This window comes from Eleutherodactylus coqui, chromosome 5 (assembly GCF_035609145.1).
Source record: "Eleutherodactylus coqui strain aEleCoq1 chromosome 5, aEleCoq1.hap1, whole genome shotgun sequence".
Taxonomy (NCBI): Eukaryota; Metazoa; Chordata; class Amphibia; order Anura; family Eleutherodactylidae; genus Eleutherodactylus; species Eleutherodactylus coqui.
The window spans coordinates 205,867,898-205,885,277 of NC_089841.1; the positions used below are offsets into that span (position 1 = coordinate 205,867,898).

Genomic DNA, 17,380 nt, shown 5'->3' on the forward strand with positions numbered 1-17,380 from the left:
TTTTGAGCAATATATAACATGTATACATACACATATACACACACACACACACACACACACACACACACACACTTTCATCCATGCCGACTTCTCACGATGCTCTGTGGACAAAACCACACAAAAATTGAGATCGGAGTGCTTTTCAACTGGACTGCAGCTAAGAAGCACCGTCCACTTGAAAACCTCATCTCCATATCAAAGCGGTTTAGGATGCAACATAAGTGCACCGTTACCACAATGTGGCTGAAGTATGTGAACCCAGCCTCAAAGAGGTTTGTTCACCGACAATCAGCTCATTACCGAACATCTGGCAGCTAAAACTCTGGTTAGTTAGTTATTAGAGGTAGAAGGGAAAGCTTAGGGCTGACGAACATTTCAAATGTCAGTCACAATTTGTTACCAATTACTGAGAAACAAGAGTACCTTTCTTTTTCTTCTTCGTCTTTTTGCTGCTGCGTCCTTTCTGCTGTTCCTCCATAATGCGCTCTTCTGCCATCTGGGAGCTATCTGCCCGACTAAGTGTGGACATCAGCCAAGCATAAAGGAATTCAGAAAGATACCTAGATACAAACATTTAGTTGTGAGGCGGCCATCAAGAAGAATACGGCTTCCTATTCCTGGAATCTTTAAGCATTTTCGTTACTCAGTAAAACATTATGTTCCTTACTAATGTGCAACGCTTTGTCAAGAAGGAAATCAAGCATCAAGTAAAGTAGTTCTGCTGCAAAACCGTTAGGAGGTGTTTGGACCAGTGGAGGGAGGGCACACAAGGCGACCAGGCTCAGGACACCCTACAGACCATCAGTAGAGAGGTTCGTCCGAGAAGCACCTGCAGCTCCAACTGTTTCATTGTCCACCATCCAGAGACATGGTACCATTATCATAACCCCCCCCCCCCCCCCCCCCCGAGTCTGTCAGAACCATTTCCAGGCACTTAGCCGAGGAACATTTGGTCTCACGGCTCCCATTACATATACAGCCTTTAACACCCACCGTCACCTCTGTTTGAGGTGGTGTTGTAAATTAAGAAACTGGACGCTACGGAGTGGAACCAAGTTGTCTTCAGTAACAAATTCGGGTTTAGTTTCGACACTGATGACGGCCGTGTTCGTGTCGGGGGACCTAGGGGTGAACGCCTCAATCCTGCCTTTGTTGTGGAGCGTTACACTGCCACCTGCTGGTATAATGGGAGCCATCGCATATGATAGTCAGTCACCCCTAGTACTGGTACAAGGGACAATGACCTCTCAGGACATCCTGCAGCCACATGTATTGCCTCAAAATATTAGATTATCAAAAAACAGTGCTATTGACACCCACCTGAGTTAAAGGGGTTATGCCAAAAATGACTATTGTCTATCCTTAGGATAGGTGATAAAGGTCTGATTGGTGGAGATCTCAACTCTGAGACCCCACCAATCTAGAGAAGGGGAGTCCTGTGTCCCCCTCTTCTGTATGCTTGCTACACCCTCACCAAATCACACTTTTGTCTCCTATGGATAGGTAATAAAGGGGTTATCCCTAAAATTGGATTTAAGTCTAAAAGGACCTTACAGGCCATGGTAAGTGTCCCGTTCATGTCTGGTTTCCATGGATTACCTATGCTTAGGATATCAAATTGGTGGTGGTTCAACTCCTGCACTTACACAGAGCTGCTGTTTGATGAGGCTACAGTGTTCACTTAGTTGAGTGCTGTGGCCTTTTCATAGTATACCAGGCACAGCACCGTTTAATTTGTAATGGATGTGTCTGGTACTGCAACTCAGTCTTATTCACTTGAATGGGCTGCACAAAGGCTATGTGACCAATGATTGTGGCATCACAGTTTAAGGAAGAGGCCGCAGCACTCACCAAACTGCCACAGCCTCTTCAAACAACCGATCAACAGGGGTGCTGTGAGTTGGACCTGCACCGATCTGATATTGCTGATCTGTTTTAAAGGATAGGCAATCAATATTTAAGTCCCAGAAAACCCCTCTTATATGTACTTTTATACTGAAAAGGCGGCATGCATTTACATCTCATATATACTTTTATAGAGGTTTCTGTTCTATTTCACCACTAATACTTCCCATATGGATAAAAGCTTCCAGACACAGATTATTACAAGATACTCAAGCGATATATTATACTGCCTAGTGGCTTTATGGCCCCTTTATACACACTTGTCTTGTATCAGTGACTCACCAATAGATGTAGTAGTATTCATGCATGCTATAAAGTTCCAGTTCAAAACCGCTCAGTAAATACTGGATCATAATCCGCAAATTATGATAGAGCACCCAGGTTCCTAAACATGCCAAGTGCTGCCTCTGAGGTTCCTGTTTCAGCAGCATACTGTGAAGAGCGGCGTCCACCTTCTCTGCCTAGCCCAAACCAAAAAAAGATTAAAATTACTAATAGAGAACATGCAGGGGAGCACCAACTATTACAGGGTAGTAATATTCAAGTCCAGATTGTGCAACTAGGCTGATGGTCCTCAATTATTGCAAATAAGGCCCAATGTCCACGGGCGGAACTGATTTGCGGAAGATCTGCAAATCATGCCACCCACCCATAGGGATACATAGGTGCCCGCAAGTGAAATAAAGCATGCAGATCTGATTTGCGGACCTTTTGGTCTGGAAAAAAAAAAAGAAAGAAATGGCAGCATGCTCCATTTTACTGTGGATCCCGTGCGGGTGGCTTCCATTGAAGTCAATGGAAGCTATCCGATCCGTCCGCAATTAAATTGCGAACAGGCAGCGGATTCCGCAGGAAAGCAGGAGTTTAAGAAAAAAAAACAAAAAAAAAACTTTATTGCACATGAGCAGTAAAGAAAAGAGAAGACCCACGGAAGACCCAGACAGGCAAGTAGAATCCCCCAGTGTCTTCCTCCATAGGCAGGGTCGGATTCCGCTGCAGGCTCCTGTATGCAGATTCTGATCCGCCCGTGGACATGAGGCTTAAGTGTATCATCACTGCCTGCATGCTAAGGACATCACATACATGAGCCTCAGAAGTTAAAGCAGGTCCCCAGTTAATATTTTTTTATTTTGTGCGTTTTATACTCGCAGGAAACGGAGCTCCGTGTTGCTGGCATGTCGCCCCAGACAGCAGAATGGAATTAGCTGTTCATGGGTGTGCAGGTAAATCCAGTTATAAAAAGTAGGCATATGAAAATGCTGGGACTGATGTGGTCATGCATATCAAGCATAGGCTCAATTTTTTACTTTCTCTATGGGATATCCCATTGTGCAAGGTGGCCCTTGGGCAACATGTAGATATACAAGCGGGATGAAATAGTCAGAAAATATGAAGAAGATAAAAGCTATAGAAATAAATACCTCATCTTGTAAAGTTGCAAAGTCTTCTAAGATATGACCAAGTTTGTCCCTCTGACGAGCTCTGTTGTGACCATGAATCTGAATTAAGCTACAAAAAGGCTAGAACAAGACAAAGGAAATCAGTGGTCTGTCCTATACTTTTCTTAAAGGGGTTGTCCAACGGTACTTATTTTTTTCCGTACAGGCTGACAGAGGTGTAAAATAATAAAATGGAGCTGTGCCCCCCTGCTCAAGTTTTCACTAGCCTCTACACACGTCTGGGTAGCATGGTCACGGTCTGCCTAGGCTTGTGACTGCTGTGACCAATAACTTGCCTCAGCTGTACCAACATTGTGATCAGCGATTGGCCACAGAAGCCACGAGCCTAGACAGAACGTGACCATACTAGCTGGAAGTATGCGGATGGGGCACGGAAGAGCAAGTACAACTCCATTTAGGATTTTACACCTTTCCCAGCTTGTAGGGAAAAATAATTCCCACCAGACAACCCCTTTAAGCTTTGACGAACACATATATGAGAGGTTTTGTAAGAACACACTAACCCGTACACAGTGAGTGACGAACGAATCTATGTAGTCTTTTGCCTGATGATTATTATATAAGCAGCATCTAGAAGAAAAAACACACTATGAGCAAAACAGACAAACTACAGCGTAGCTGGGACAGGTAAAACATAAAACATTACAATACATACTTTGGAGACAGCACAGGAGGGCTCACAAAGGACCGCAAGGCATCTTTTATCATGTCTTGCATTAGATGAGTTCCAAAAACTTTTTTGTTGTCCACCAAAAAAGTGGTCTATGAATAAAATGGGTACATTAGTGTCAAGAGCAAAAAAAACTTCCAGCTTTTAAGAGTATTCACAGCGAGATAGTCTAATGTGCCCATGTGTCTCTATCGGGGAATAGGGGTAGGTTCTCCTGCTAGGCACCATCCCATTTGAGCCAGAAAAGAGCTGCTTTGCAAGATCACTATCACCCATGTAAACAATATGACTCTAAATGCCCACAATGTAATACTGCATTTCACTGCTGGGGCCTCCATTCATTGTGAACAGGTAGTCATTCAAAGCGAACGACTCCCTGCTCATGCTGAGGGAGAAGTCGCTCACTAGTCACTTCGTTTCAGTGAGCCGAAACATCACGACTAATGAATGACTTCCTGCTTAGTACTCCGTTGACAACCATATGTCAAAAATCGCTAGTTTGAGCGATGGGACAGTAGTTGGCCCATGTAAAGTACCCTTAGCAAAGCAATACATGCAGTAATAGTAGTGATAAGAATGGTAAAGTGTTTACCTGCAAGAGTGATCTTGAAAGTACACAGGGAGACTGCTCACTGAATTCACAGAAGAAATCCTAAAAAACATTAACAATTGAATGTGAGAAATAAACTACTCGATCAATCTGATCAGCAAAGAACACTTATGATGAACCTTCACTTATCTATGATGTCAGCGCCGCAAATACACAGGAGGTCAGAGCAGAAGCCTCCTCGCCAACCTCCATATAGTGGGCCCGGCGTTTGTAACTGCAGGCACGGCTCCCAGTGATTTTTAATGGGCGCCATGCCTGCAGTTACAAGCACCGGCTACTACACAGAGGTCGGCCTAGAGGCTTCTGCTCTGACCTCTGTATTTGCGGCACTGATAGCATGCGCCTGCTCAGCTGATTGGTTGGGTTCCAGAGTGGCAGACCCCAACCGATCAACTACTGATGATAGGTTATAAATAGTATTGTACTGGAAAACCCCTTTAAGCCTAAAAATAGGCAATGTCCTTAAGGGGATAACAGAGCCTTTCACTGCTTTACCTGGATCAGAAGAAAGAAATACTTGCAAAATAGCATAATAAATTGAACATGGATTGATAGTCCTGTAGGCAAGCACACACTTACCAATATACTGTGAAGGTTAGTTAAGGTGACGACGTCGCACACAGTTTTTATCCGGTCAATTAACTTATAAAAATAATTCACCATTTCTTCCTTCTTAATAATTTTTGCATAACGAGGAAAAGTTGGCGGAAGCAGCCTCTGGTTGACCAACGGCTCGAATCCCATCATAATTGGGTGATCTATGCACAAAGAGAGCAGTTTTATAATCACACCGAACTAAACACATGGTGATTCAAACATTCCTGAATATACAAGGCTCAGCTTATCTATGGAGATTTGTGCAGGGTGCCTGGGAAAAATATCCAATACAGCACTAAAAAATATACTCTACTACTTCCCCAAAGTCATAATTACTGCATCCAGGCACAACTAAGATTGGTGGCCAGTGAGGTTTGCTAAGCAGCAGCACAACTATGCTCAACCCCATTGCTGAGAATCAGAGACGGCAGGGAGTGGGTGACCCTTCCAGTTTTCTATACTCCGGGTAGATCCAGTAATGCTTGCCTACTTATAACTAGCCCTCCCAAACTTTGGTAGCAAACAGTTATTTAGAACATATAAGGCATATTTATGATTGCACTCTGAGCATGCGTGGAAAACGCAGAAAGCAGGACTGTAGTAGTAGCTCTGCTCTCCCGCTCCTGGCTGGCTGTACTCCGCCTCTCCTCTGACATAACTACCATTAACACTCCCCCTGACAAGTGTGATCACTGGATTGTAAGTGGCTATTGTCACTAAACATCCCCTTTAGTGACAATAGCCACTGCCAGAGCTGATCAGGGTCTTATAGGACCCTGTAAGCTCTACTGTGCCAGGGGATCCCAACAGGCGTGTGACTGCCGGCTCGCGTAGTGGAAGAAACACTTCCACTTTCACTCTTTAGTACATAGCACTCATTGAGCGCTGTGTACTAAAGAAAGGAGGAGATAGAAGGGGTTAAAACCACTTCTCCTTCCTCCCCCAGGTTATCAGCTGTGACTAACAGCTGACAACCTGTTCTGCTTCTGATCGATTGCAGAGCAGAGGCTCTAATGCTCCCCTGCATATTTTTACTACCGGCTGGGATTAAAACCCACGAGGGGCCAAAAACTGGGGCGGGGTCGAACACGGCGTGGTGCTCGTCTCGAGTAGCGAGCACCATCGAGTACGCTAATACTCGAACGAGCATCAAGCTCGGAAGAGTACGTTTGCTCAGCTCTACTACTGGCCAAATAATCACTCTAAACAGTGTATTCAAACGACAGTCAGTCATTCAGTACATGGCCACCGACAGGGTGACGAGTAATAAATCACCAGTAGTTTCAGCTTACCAAAGAAAATAATGGATGGTTGATCAACCACCAAAAAAGGCGTTTGGTGTAAAGTCACAGTCATTCACATTTGAATGACTTGCAAATTAATTTGCACGGAGATCCCCTCTATGAACAATATTTTAGCAAAAACTAACGAACAATAAGCGTTGTGTGTAAAAGCAAACGAACGACTGTTGTTCATACCCTTCTATATCTCAACTGCCGGTGCTCCGAGCAAGGGTGCCTTAAAGTCTCTGGAGGAGATGGCCTAGCCATGTATTACTTGTTTGAACACTCCTTTGCTATGCTCAGCATATAAACAAACAGTAGACCGCAACCCATGACTGCGGGATCTGCTTGTATTCTGTATAGACCTCATTCTTGTGTTCTGCATGGCATATACAGAACAGATTTTATTTCGACTCTTCTTTAGAAGTATTGGGGCATTCTAAAAATTGAGCAATGGTGTAATAAGACGTTACCATACAATGTGAACCAGTTCTGCTTAATTGGTCCTCACCGCCTTTGGTGGTGTCATTCTGGGCTTGAATGCCAAGTAAAAGAGAGTTCTGAATGGCAGAAAGGAGGTCGGTTGCTTGGCTTATTAGCTTTGATGCCTCTACGACTGCGCTGGTCTAGAAACAAAGAACAAACAATTGTCTGATGATGCTGCAAGTTCTCGGCTACAAAATACTAAACCCTTATGTAAACACCTCCTCACCTCTTTCTTTGTAAAAGCTATTAGTACAGTAAGCAAGACACGCGTGAACTTGACTCTGCTAAATACCGCCAAGCACTGCTGGTGCTGAAAAAAGAAAAAAAAAAGTGAGAAATGTAGGAGATACACAGGTATAACTAATCATTAACAGGTACTATCCAAAAGATATTCCTTATTACATTTGGCTCAATCAGCAGTATAGTAACTCCAATTCTGTAGATTATTAGTGAAGTTTCCTGCAGATAGAAAGTTTTATAAAGTGTAACTAAAAACTTTCATAAAACTTTTGACATGTCATTGTGACTTGAGGAAGGGTCTAAGTGCTGAGACCGCCACCCATTGTTATAAAGTAATGGCAAAATTGCTCAACTGGGCGATGCACCCCTTCAGCTGTGATCAGTGAACTGACTTCATAGACTTTCTATTGAGCCCGTACACCACAGAGCAGAGACTGCTGGGTACTGCGCTCACCTGAGCTCTTCTACGCCTTCATTTCAGTGATTGGTGGGACTCCAAGTGCCAAGTTCCTTACCAATTAAAACTTCTGACATGTCCAAATTTTATTACACTCAAGTTCTTTAGAGCCCCGATAAGAGAACGAAAATCTGAAATGTCAGTTCGTAATACTACCTCAAGCTCTACTTCAGGATCTCTTGCTTCACCTTGTCGACTCCTGGTACTCTAAACATAAGGGAGGAAAAAAAAAATATCACTATATATCTCTCTATTGTTTTGGACAACCACTGTTCGCTTAGAGTATACATACAGTTAAGCTCTCCCGCCTGATCCAACTTTGGGCACAGAGAACACTTCTGCACATACCTCTACATGTCAGACTGGGCAGGAGACCTTAAGTGAAGGCACACTTCGAATAGTCCCCTGCTGTTCCGCGTTATGACTTGTGGAAATATGCATTAAAAAGCATATGAATAGGGGTACCGCAAGGTCCCTATTGGGCTGTAAGAGATTTTAACTGGGACAATAGTGGCCACTATCTTATTTTCACAATACAAAGTAGATTAGTTACTTAAAACACAAATACACTTTACTTTTTTTTGCATTCCAGGTCGAAGGCTGGGGTCACACGGGACGTATTCCCGGCAGCTTTTCTGCTGCGGCCGTAACTCCCATAGAGAAGAGCAAGGCCGCAACGATTAAAAAAAAAAAAAAAATTAACATGCTGCGGCCGGGTAATTCGCGCCGCAGCGCCGGGTTTGCCGCGACGGATTGGCTGCCCGTGTGGACGAGATTTTTGACAATCTCATCCACATGGCTGGCTAATCCCAGGATTAGCAGCTGCATGCGGATTTGCCGCAGCAAAATTCTGGACGGAATTTCCGTAGCAAATCCGCCCTGTGTGAACCCAGCCTTTTATTGGTTCCTTGCAGCCCCTGCACCTCTTTACAGCCCACAAAATGGAAAGAACTGAAAGCAAAAACGTGTATTGTAATGATATGATTGAGTTAGTACAGTATAAAACCAGAGTATACTTGTGACTTTTTTTTTTCTTTTTAAGGTCACTGAGATTAAGGCCCGTTTCACACGGGCTACAAAATTGCACAATTTTGTAGCGAAGCGGCATCGCTTTAAAACGCATGTATGTGAAGCTCATGGCTTGCAATGGGTTCTACCAGGCTACAAAACATCTCTCATGTGAATAAACCCAATGGAAACGATGAGCTTCACATATATGCGTTTGGAGTGATATCGCATCACTACAAAATTGTGCAATTTTGTAGCCTGTGTGAAACAGGCCAAACTTTACAACCCGTCAAAAGGAAACTACCTTTACTCTTCTCTGCAAGTCATCTTCAACATCCTTTAACATTCCTGGGGTAAAAAAAAATAAATTATAATTTTGATTATAATAATGGAACGCAAGAAATATTTCACATATATACACACAAGAAATCACAAATTACCTGTAACTCTGAGATCCGTTACATTATTAGCCATTTTGAACCCATATGTCATGGACTGGAAGTCCTCCTATGGAGAAAAATACAAGTTACTCCTGAGGCTCTCTTTAAAGCGCAGCTATGTTCTTTATCACCAATGACCAACCTCTTCAAATACAGCAGCTTTGTTAACTTTTTCTCTTGCAATATCACAAATCTTCAGGATTCCTAGTGCAAACGCCTTCATAGCTGGGTCTTCTATGAAATCAGGATTATGTACATAGAGGCAAGTGAATACAGTCTGTGCTAAAGAGTGACCCTCCAACCATGTGATCTGCAGCAAAACAAAAACAGCTCAAGATAGAAAGAAATGTGCCTTAGTACAAGAAGGAGCCTCCAGATTAGTCCAAGACCACAAGAAACCAGCACTGTGTACAAAAACAAGGGTTCCAATTAGGACTATCGTTTTCATAAGCCCTACTAGGGCATATGAACAAAGAGTGGGGTTCTCCGCGAGCTGGAATAGAAAGCCGTTCTCCTTCCAGCTGACTTTGAACCCTTCTTACATTGTAAGGACGGGCCTTCATATAATATTATACTTAATTTTCCTTGCAGCAGGCATGGCTTTCCCCAGCAAAGTCAACCATTTGCCAGGGGTTCTAGAAGTACCTAAGGTCCAAGAACGATCAGCTGCTTCCTAAGAGGGGATGGCTCTGATGGGACAACCACTTTCACATATGAAATAATTTACATACTTACTAAACAACAAAAACACGTATCCATAATTCCGATTAAGTCCGGCCACGTCAAATCCTTAATTTTAATGCTTCCGTCCTTAAAAGAAAAAAAAAAAAAAAGTAATTCAGTTGGCAAAGTAACAGTCAATAATTGGTTAAAAAAAACTTGACAACAAATGCAAACAATGTCAATACTGAAGACGTGTGTTATAACTTTCCAAGTAAATCTACAACCGGTTTGACATACAACATTTTTTTTTTTATAGCAGCAGTTCTTGTGTAGTGGATCAGCAGATCTAGAAGTGGATTAAAAGGACTAGGAAATCTATAGGAGGGACGGCTGGATCCACTTCTTGCTTTGGCACTGCATCAAATTTGCTGTGGCGTTTTAGAGTATTTTCCCGAACATCTGGTTATTTTTTACGACGCGGTGACACTTTGTTTTTCATAAATTGTAACACAAATTTAGGATCACAACACAACTTTAAAACTTTACCCTACAGGAAACAAGGTCACTGCAAAGAGTCTGACGCAGTCTAGCCCCAGCCTAAATTCCACTTCATCTGCTTTCACTTTAACCGCTTAAAACTATGATGTCAGGTTACGTCATGGCAGCGTGGTACTTAAGACAACAGGATGTAAACGTACGTCATGTGGATGGCCCAGGATCAGAAGCTGAGCCAGATGGCCGGCCCCCCACTGCAACGCCCGAGATCACTGAGAACATCGATCTCTACTTTTAACCCCCTCTACATGCCACAATCTATGTAGATCATGGCATGTAAAGGGTTCACAGAGAGTGCATGCTCCCTCTCTGACATCATCAGACCCCTGCGATGTAATGGCGGAGGGCCGATGGGTTGCCATGGCAACAGTACGCCAGATACTGGCATCCCAGCTTGCCATGGCCTATGTTCACTATTACAAGGGATAAGGCATTGCAGTACAGAACTTTTGTAATGCTTTATCATAGCTGCTATCTTTGAAGTCCCCTACACTGATATAAGAAGTTGAAAAAACTTTACGCTCTTTCCCCTACTTGTATAAAGGAAAAATTAAACATTAAAAAAAAACAAAAAAAAAAAAAACACACTGATTTGGTACCACCATAGCTGTAACAACTCATACAATACATTCAACACACTATTTATCCTGCATGACAAAAACTTCAAAATAAAATAAAAAAAAAAAAAAACACACAACTGAGGAAAACCGCTTCTCTTCATTTTGCCTCCCAAAAAAAGACAATAAAAGTGATCAAAAAAGTTGTATGTAGCAAAATGGTACTAATAAATACTCAGCTTGTCAAACAAAAAATAAAAAGCCCCCATAGAGCTCTGACCGTGGAAAAAAAAGTTATGGGAATTTAAATGCAGTGATGTAAAAATCTCCCCCCCCCAAAAAAAAGGGTTTTTATTGTGGAAAAACCTAGGAAAAAAAGAGAATTCTGTATCGCCATAATCGGAGAGACCAGCAGAACAAATGTATCATGTCATTTAAAGGAGATGTCTCGAGGAAGCAGTGATTTTTTTTTTTGCCCAGTCCCCCTAATTAAACATACATTACTAATTACCCCTGTAAATGACTTTCCTAGCTGGTTTGTACTTACCGTTCCAGCGTTTCAGCAACTTATAAAAGTTTCCCCAAGATGGCCGCCGGCTCTTTCCCCGTCGCTCGCTGCAGCCCGACGTGCGCGCTCCCGAGACGCTGCCAGCTGTGTCTCCATGGCAACCGGACGCCCCGCAGCCGCCGACCAGACGCCCCGCAGCCGCCGACCAGACGCCCCGCAGCCGCCGACCAGACGCCCCGCAGCCGCCGACCAGACGCCCCGCAGCCGCCGACCAGTCACCCACCGCCAGGCAGCAGGTAACCGGCGCTAGCCCCCGGCTCCCCAGCGCTAGACCCTCAGCCCAGGTGAAGGCCCCGGAGCCCAGCGCTAGGTTCCGGAGCCCAGCGCTAGGTTCCGGAGCCCAGGTGAAGGCCCGGAGCCCAGCGCTGGGCTCCGGGGCCTTCACCTGTCAGTGAACATCACCCCCGACCCATCACTTACCCCCCTGGCCCAGAGCTAGTTCCCCCGGCCTAGCGACAGCCCCCCCATCGCAGCGACAACCCCCCCCCCCGGCCTAGCGACAGCCCCCCCGGCCTAGCGACAGCCCCCACGGCCTAGCGACAGCCCCCCCGGCGCAGCGGCAGCCCCCCCCCGGCGCAGCGGCAGCCCCCCCGGCCCATCACTTACCTGGACGGCAGGACAGCTGGGCGGCTTCTCCGGACAGCTGGGCGGCTCTGCACCTTCCTCTAACAGAGGATGGTACAGAATGGCCGCTCTAGCGCGCTCCCGAGCAGTGACAGCTCGTCTGCGCATGCGCAGAAGAGCTGTAGCGGGGAGCACACTGAAGCGGCTCGCGCTGAAAGGAGAAGACCGGACTGCGCAAGCGCGTCTAAAAAAGCAAGCTGCCAGCGAATTTAGACGGAACCATGGAGACGAGGACGCTAGCAACGGAGCAGGTAAGTGGAATAACTTCTGTATGGCTCATATTTAATGCACGATGTATATTACAAAGTGCATTAATATGGCCATACGGAAGTGTATAACCCCACTTGGTTTCGCGAGACCACCCCTTTAAGCTACATCATGGTTAAGGTTGTAAAAAAAAATGGCAGAATTGATGCGTTTTCTCTCCCTGCTCTCAAAAAATATTTACCCAAAGATCTCAAATATCTTAAAGTATATTTGCTCAAAAATGGTACAAATAAAAACTAAATTATGCCACGCAAAAAACAACCCCTCATACGGCCATGTCAACAGAAAAATAAAAAAGTGATGGCTTTTGAAAAGTGGAGATGAGAATCCCCCAACAATGGTTGCGCCCTTATGCCCAAAATAGGCCAAGTCCTTAAGGGGTTAAAAATGTAGGCATTACTTTTCATCTCCCGCTGAGTACATCACTACCCAGATATTGCACAGCACTGCAGACGTGATGATTGATCACAACAGCCTCCAATGGGGCCAACAACCGAAAGGCCTTATCTACATTGTTGGCAAATTCACCAACTAACCTTTATTGCCTGCTCAAAATTCAGGACCTTCCGATTGACCTGATTCCCGATCATTCCGGCATCCATCTTGGGATCCATCATTTCTATGGCTGACATGGCTTCAAAAAGGCCGAAACTGAAAGTCAAAACGGAGAACGTTACGAGGTGGTCTAATGGGCCAACTGTAAAAGGATGATGTGCCGCGCTTCTACTCACAGCTTATCGTGGAGCAGCTCGCCCAGCTTCAGCTCTGCAAGGAAGACATCACAGCACACTTAGTGTTAAGACTTATTACAGACTCTACCACAAGAACCCTACAGCAGATTGGCTATATGAAGGAATTAAAGAGCTGCTCATGGTCAGAATTCTGGCCATTACAAAAAACTATACTTACCTATTCCTCCCCGTCGGTCTTCTTCCCGCATCTTTTCCTGGCTCCTCCAGCCGGCCAGATCCTTTTCTCCGTGACGTTATGTACAGTCTCCTTCCTGCAGCAGTGTATCCGGTCACTAGTGACGTAGTGTTACTACCTAGCAGGGAGTGCCGAATCCTATGCCGGGCTATTACCAGGACTACACAGTGAGTGCTACGTCACTAGTGACCGGGTACACTGACCTCCAGGAAGCAGAATGCCGAGAATGTATGTAACGTCACGGGAAGAAGAGGATCCGGACGGCTGGAGGTGTCGTGACTCGGGTGACTGGAGGAGCCAGGAGAAGATGCGGTAAGACGACTGACAGGGGAAGAAAAGTATTGTTTGGTTTTTCTTAATAACAGTACCCCTTTAATGATCAACAATTTTTTGGGAAATTTTCATTATATTTTTTTTTATCCCTGCTTTTCAGAAATCAATTTTTTTTTTTCTGTCAGCATTGCCCTACAAGGGCATTTTTTTTTGCAGACTACATATATATATATATATTTTTTTTTTAATAGCACTACTTAATTAAACACATAATGTATAAGAAACTGTAAAAAGTGTTTTAAGTTGGATGAAATTTTAAAAAACTCCGTAATCGTGTCATTGTTTTTAGGTTTTGCTTTTACGAAGTTCCTGGTACGAAAAAAAAAAGGCCCAGTAAAGGTCCATTTACACGCAATGATTATCGCTTAAAAATGTATTCAAACTATGGCATATGAGCGATAATTGTTGCGTGTAAACTCTGCTATCGTTCACTCTTCGGCTGAACGATGATTTTAAGGTGAGCTTAAAATCCATCGTTCAGCCGGAGAGAAAATAACAGGGACCACACGCTGTGTTCTGCACGAAAAGTCGGAAATTACATTGTATTATGAAGACAACCCGCGCGAGAACAATGGAGCTGTGTGCAGAGCTCAGACCACATGCTGGGTTCTACAAACAACATCCGGAGGCCCTTTTACATGCAAATGAAGCTAATAAAGTGCTAATGGGCATTAGTGTCCATTAACACTTTATGCAAAACGATCGCTTAAACCGTTAATCTCTCAATCGTTTGAAAGATTGTCTTTGCGTGTAAATAGGCCTTAACTTTATGCTGTACCAATGCATCAATTCCTAATTTATGCAGTTTACAGTTTTCTACTTTTGAAGATAACCTTGTAAAAGATGCTTTCATGGGGTCACAGTCTGACAACCATAACTTTTATTTTCCAGTTGATGGAACAGTGTGAGGGCTTGTTTTTGCAGGGTGACCTGTCGGTTTTAGATGTCCCATTTTGGAGTATATAACTTTTTGCTTATTTTTTGAAACGGGGTTCCCCAAAAGAATCCTACAATTCTTTTGTTACGTATTTTTTTCCTATAACATTCACTGTGAGGAATAATGCAATATTTGAATTGCCTGAACTTTTACAGACGCAATACCACCATTTTTTGTTTATTTATTTAACCCTTTCCAATCCAATTTGTATCCTGGTTTTCCTAGGGGGCTTACTCTTTTTTCTGCTGTTATACAACAGCGCTATCTGCTGGCTAAAGCCAATACTGCATGAGGTGACACATTGGATAGACTCCGACAGCAAAAAGGCTGGCAATATACAGTAAGAGAACCCCGCCGGACGTCTTCCAACATCGGAGCTGTACAGCCTTAAATCATAATGTCTTTAGACATCAGACAGTGGATTGGAAAGGATTAATATGAAAAATCCTAAAAGGGGTTTTTTAAACTTTAATATTGATTTTCGTATCTTTTTTTCTACTTTTTACTCCCATAAGGAACTGGCAATGACCTGATCATAATATACTGCAATACTTCAGTATATTGTAGTTTAAACATTAGTCTATTAAGCCCAGCCACAGGCAGGGCTTAATAGACTGCAATTCATGGCAACCCTAGAAGCCCTCACTAAGATCCGGGCTACCATGTGAACCCTTTGAAATACCATGATTTGGTAATGGGAAGGAAGCGACGGTTCATTCCAGCTTGCTACTTAGTTGCTGCAGTCCACATTGACCATGGCACCCAAGCAGTTACAATCGGAGCTAGCACCAATCACAGCCATTGCAAGCAGGTGTCAGATGTTTCATACAGCCAGCATCCACTGGCTATGGAACTGGCTCGATATATGGCCCGCTGTAAATTAATGGCAAGTGATCGTGCATCTGATACTGCAGTCATATATGCCCATCCATCTGCCCCCTACTGGTAGATTAGCAAGCAGTAAAAGACAAGATGGATGGGCATATGATTGCACAGGGTTGGTTTGTAGTCGGTCAGCACAGAGGCATTGGAATAATAAAGGGGAAAAAAACGGTTGTGGTGATGAACCGCCCCTTTAACAACGATGAGCCACCCCTTTAACAATATTGAAAAATAGTAGAAGGATAATTGCAACAGTTAGTTGGCAAAAATGTGACAGGAAGACAAGTCACAGGCGGGCATTCATACAGCATTGTGGTCCACATTACCGCTACACGCATCTCTGAATTCCTGGGTTATGTCTATCCAGTTGGCGTTGGTCTTCCCCATCTTGTCCTGCATGGATATTTCCCATCCGGAGTCGTCATCTTCCATAGAAGCTTTCATCACCATGACAATGGTCACTAAGAGAGGAAGTACAACATAAGATTAGACTGCAGTCAGGCTTCATGAAGAACAGGTTACAGGAGTGTTACCCGAACTGCTGGTTCTCACAACCTCCCCCTAAGATCTTGCTGCCGGCACTGTGAATCTGTCAGGTGGGCGGTCCTCAGCACTTACTGTCCATGGACCAAGCTAGACTTGACTGACAGTCTGATATCACCCGTTTGCAGTCAGTGGTGGGGTCACTATGATGCTGTAGAATTCATTAAAGTTTATTGCATTCTATTACTTTTCTGACTCTGATCACAATGAGGACGTCAACATCCGGCTTGGCTGCAACAAGCATGTGAGCTGAGATGGGCCGAAGGACATAGTGGCGAAAAGATAGGTCATCGATGGTTGAGGAGACTTCCTAATTACTCTCATGCCACAACCGATTCCTCCCGGCCCGCATATTAGCACTAACTGCTTAGGTTAAGCAGCGCTGCTGATTAGAGCCACCTGATTGGCTCTTCGGCACCACGTGACTACACAGCGTGCACGCGGATTGCCTTCAGCAGCCGTGCACTACACACTAAACTTAAGCAGCACGGGGTTAGGGGTTAGGGTTAGGTGTAGGGTTTAGGGTTGGGTTTAGGGAACCCTAACCCTATACCTAACCGTAAACCTAACCCCGTGCTGCTTAACTGTAGTGTGTAGTGCACAGCTGCTGAAGGCAATCCGCGTGCACGCTGTGTAGTCACGTGGTGCCGAAGAGCCAATCAGGTGGCTCTAATCAGCAGCGCTGCTTAACCTAAGCAGAACGTGCTAATATGCTCCCGGCCCCTTGTATACCCATGTGACTGCTGCAGCCAATCATCTACCCTAAAGAGTCATGTCACCAGTGATGTCACCTACACAGCGCTGCCCGGGTGACCAAATGTCACTACCGCTGAGCCGGCGATGTCACCTTCACAGTGCTGCCTGAGTGGCACTGACCCGGTGATGTCACCTTCACAGTGCTGCCGGGGTGACCAAGTGTCACTGGCGCTGACCCGGTGAGGTCAACTTCACAGCGCTGCCCGGGTGACCGGATGTCACTGTCACTGACCCAGTGATGTCACCTACACAGCGCTGCCCGGGTGACCAAATGTAACTGGCGCTGACCCGGTGATGTCACCTACACAGCGCTGCCCGGGTGACCAGATGTCACTGGCGCTGACCCGGTGATGTCACCTACACAGCGCTGCCCGGGTGACCAGATGTCACTGGCGCTGACCTGGTGATGTCACCTACACAGCGCTGCCCGGGTGACCGGATGTCACTGGCGCCGACCAGGTTATGTCACCTACACAGCGCTGCCCGGGTGACCGGATGTCACTGGCGCTGACCCAGTGATGTCCCCTTCATAGCACTGCCTGGGTGACCAGATGTCACTGGCCCTGATCAGGTTATGTCACCTACACAGCGCTGCTGGATGTCACTGCGCTG

General features: G+C 44.9%; 1 protein-coding gene across 3 annotated transcripts in view; it reads right to left on the reverse strand.

Annotated features, from left to right (window-relative positions):
- Positions 1-17,380, reverse strand: part of NAA35 (N-alpha-acetyltransferase 35, NatC auxiliary subunit) — a 32,925-nt gene that overhangs the window by 14,212 nt on the left and 1,333 nt on the right. Inside the window, exons 2-18 of one of the 3 annotated variants that reach the window (XM_066604100.1) lie at positions 15,796-15,930; positions 13,122-13,155; positions 12,927-13,041; positions 9,892-9,966; positions 9,299-9,466; positions 9,157-9,223; positions 9,021-9,064; positions 7,865-7,915; positions 7,238-7,321; positions 7,037-7,151; positions 5,225-5,403; positions 4,628-4,687; positions 4,021-4,127; positions 3,875-3,935; positions 3,327-3,425; positions 2,188-2,366; positions 424-560 (exon numbers count right to left, since the gene is read on the reverse strand). In XM_066604100.1, the coding sequence (XP_066460197.1) occupies positions 424-560; positions 2,188-2,366; positions 3,327-3,425; positions 3,875-3,935; positions 4,021-4,127; positions 4,628-4,687; positions 5,225-5,403; positions 7,037-7,151; positions 7,238-7,321; positions 7,865-7,915; positions 9,021-9,064; positions 9,157-9,223; positions 9,299-9,466; positions 9,892-9,966; positions 12,927-13,041; positions 13,122-13,155; positions 15,796-15,919 (1,699 nt within the window). In that variant the 5' untranslated portion in view covers positions 15,920-15,930. Of the gene's footprint in view, positions 1-423; positions 561-2,187; positions 2,367-3,326; positions 3,426-3,868; positions 3,936-4,020; positions 4,128-4,627; positions 4,688-5,224; positions 5,404-7,036; positions 7,152-7,237; positions 7,322-7,864; positions 7,916-9,020; positions 9,065-9,156; positions 9,224-9,298; positions 9,467-9,891; positions 9,967-12,926; positions 13,042-13,121; positions 13,156-15,795; positions 15,931-17,380 lie in introns of those variants that run through there. The other 2 variants (XM_066604099.1, XM_066604101.1) reach the window with 2 other exon arrangements.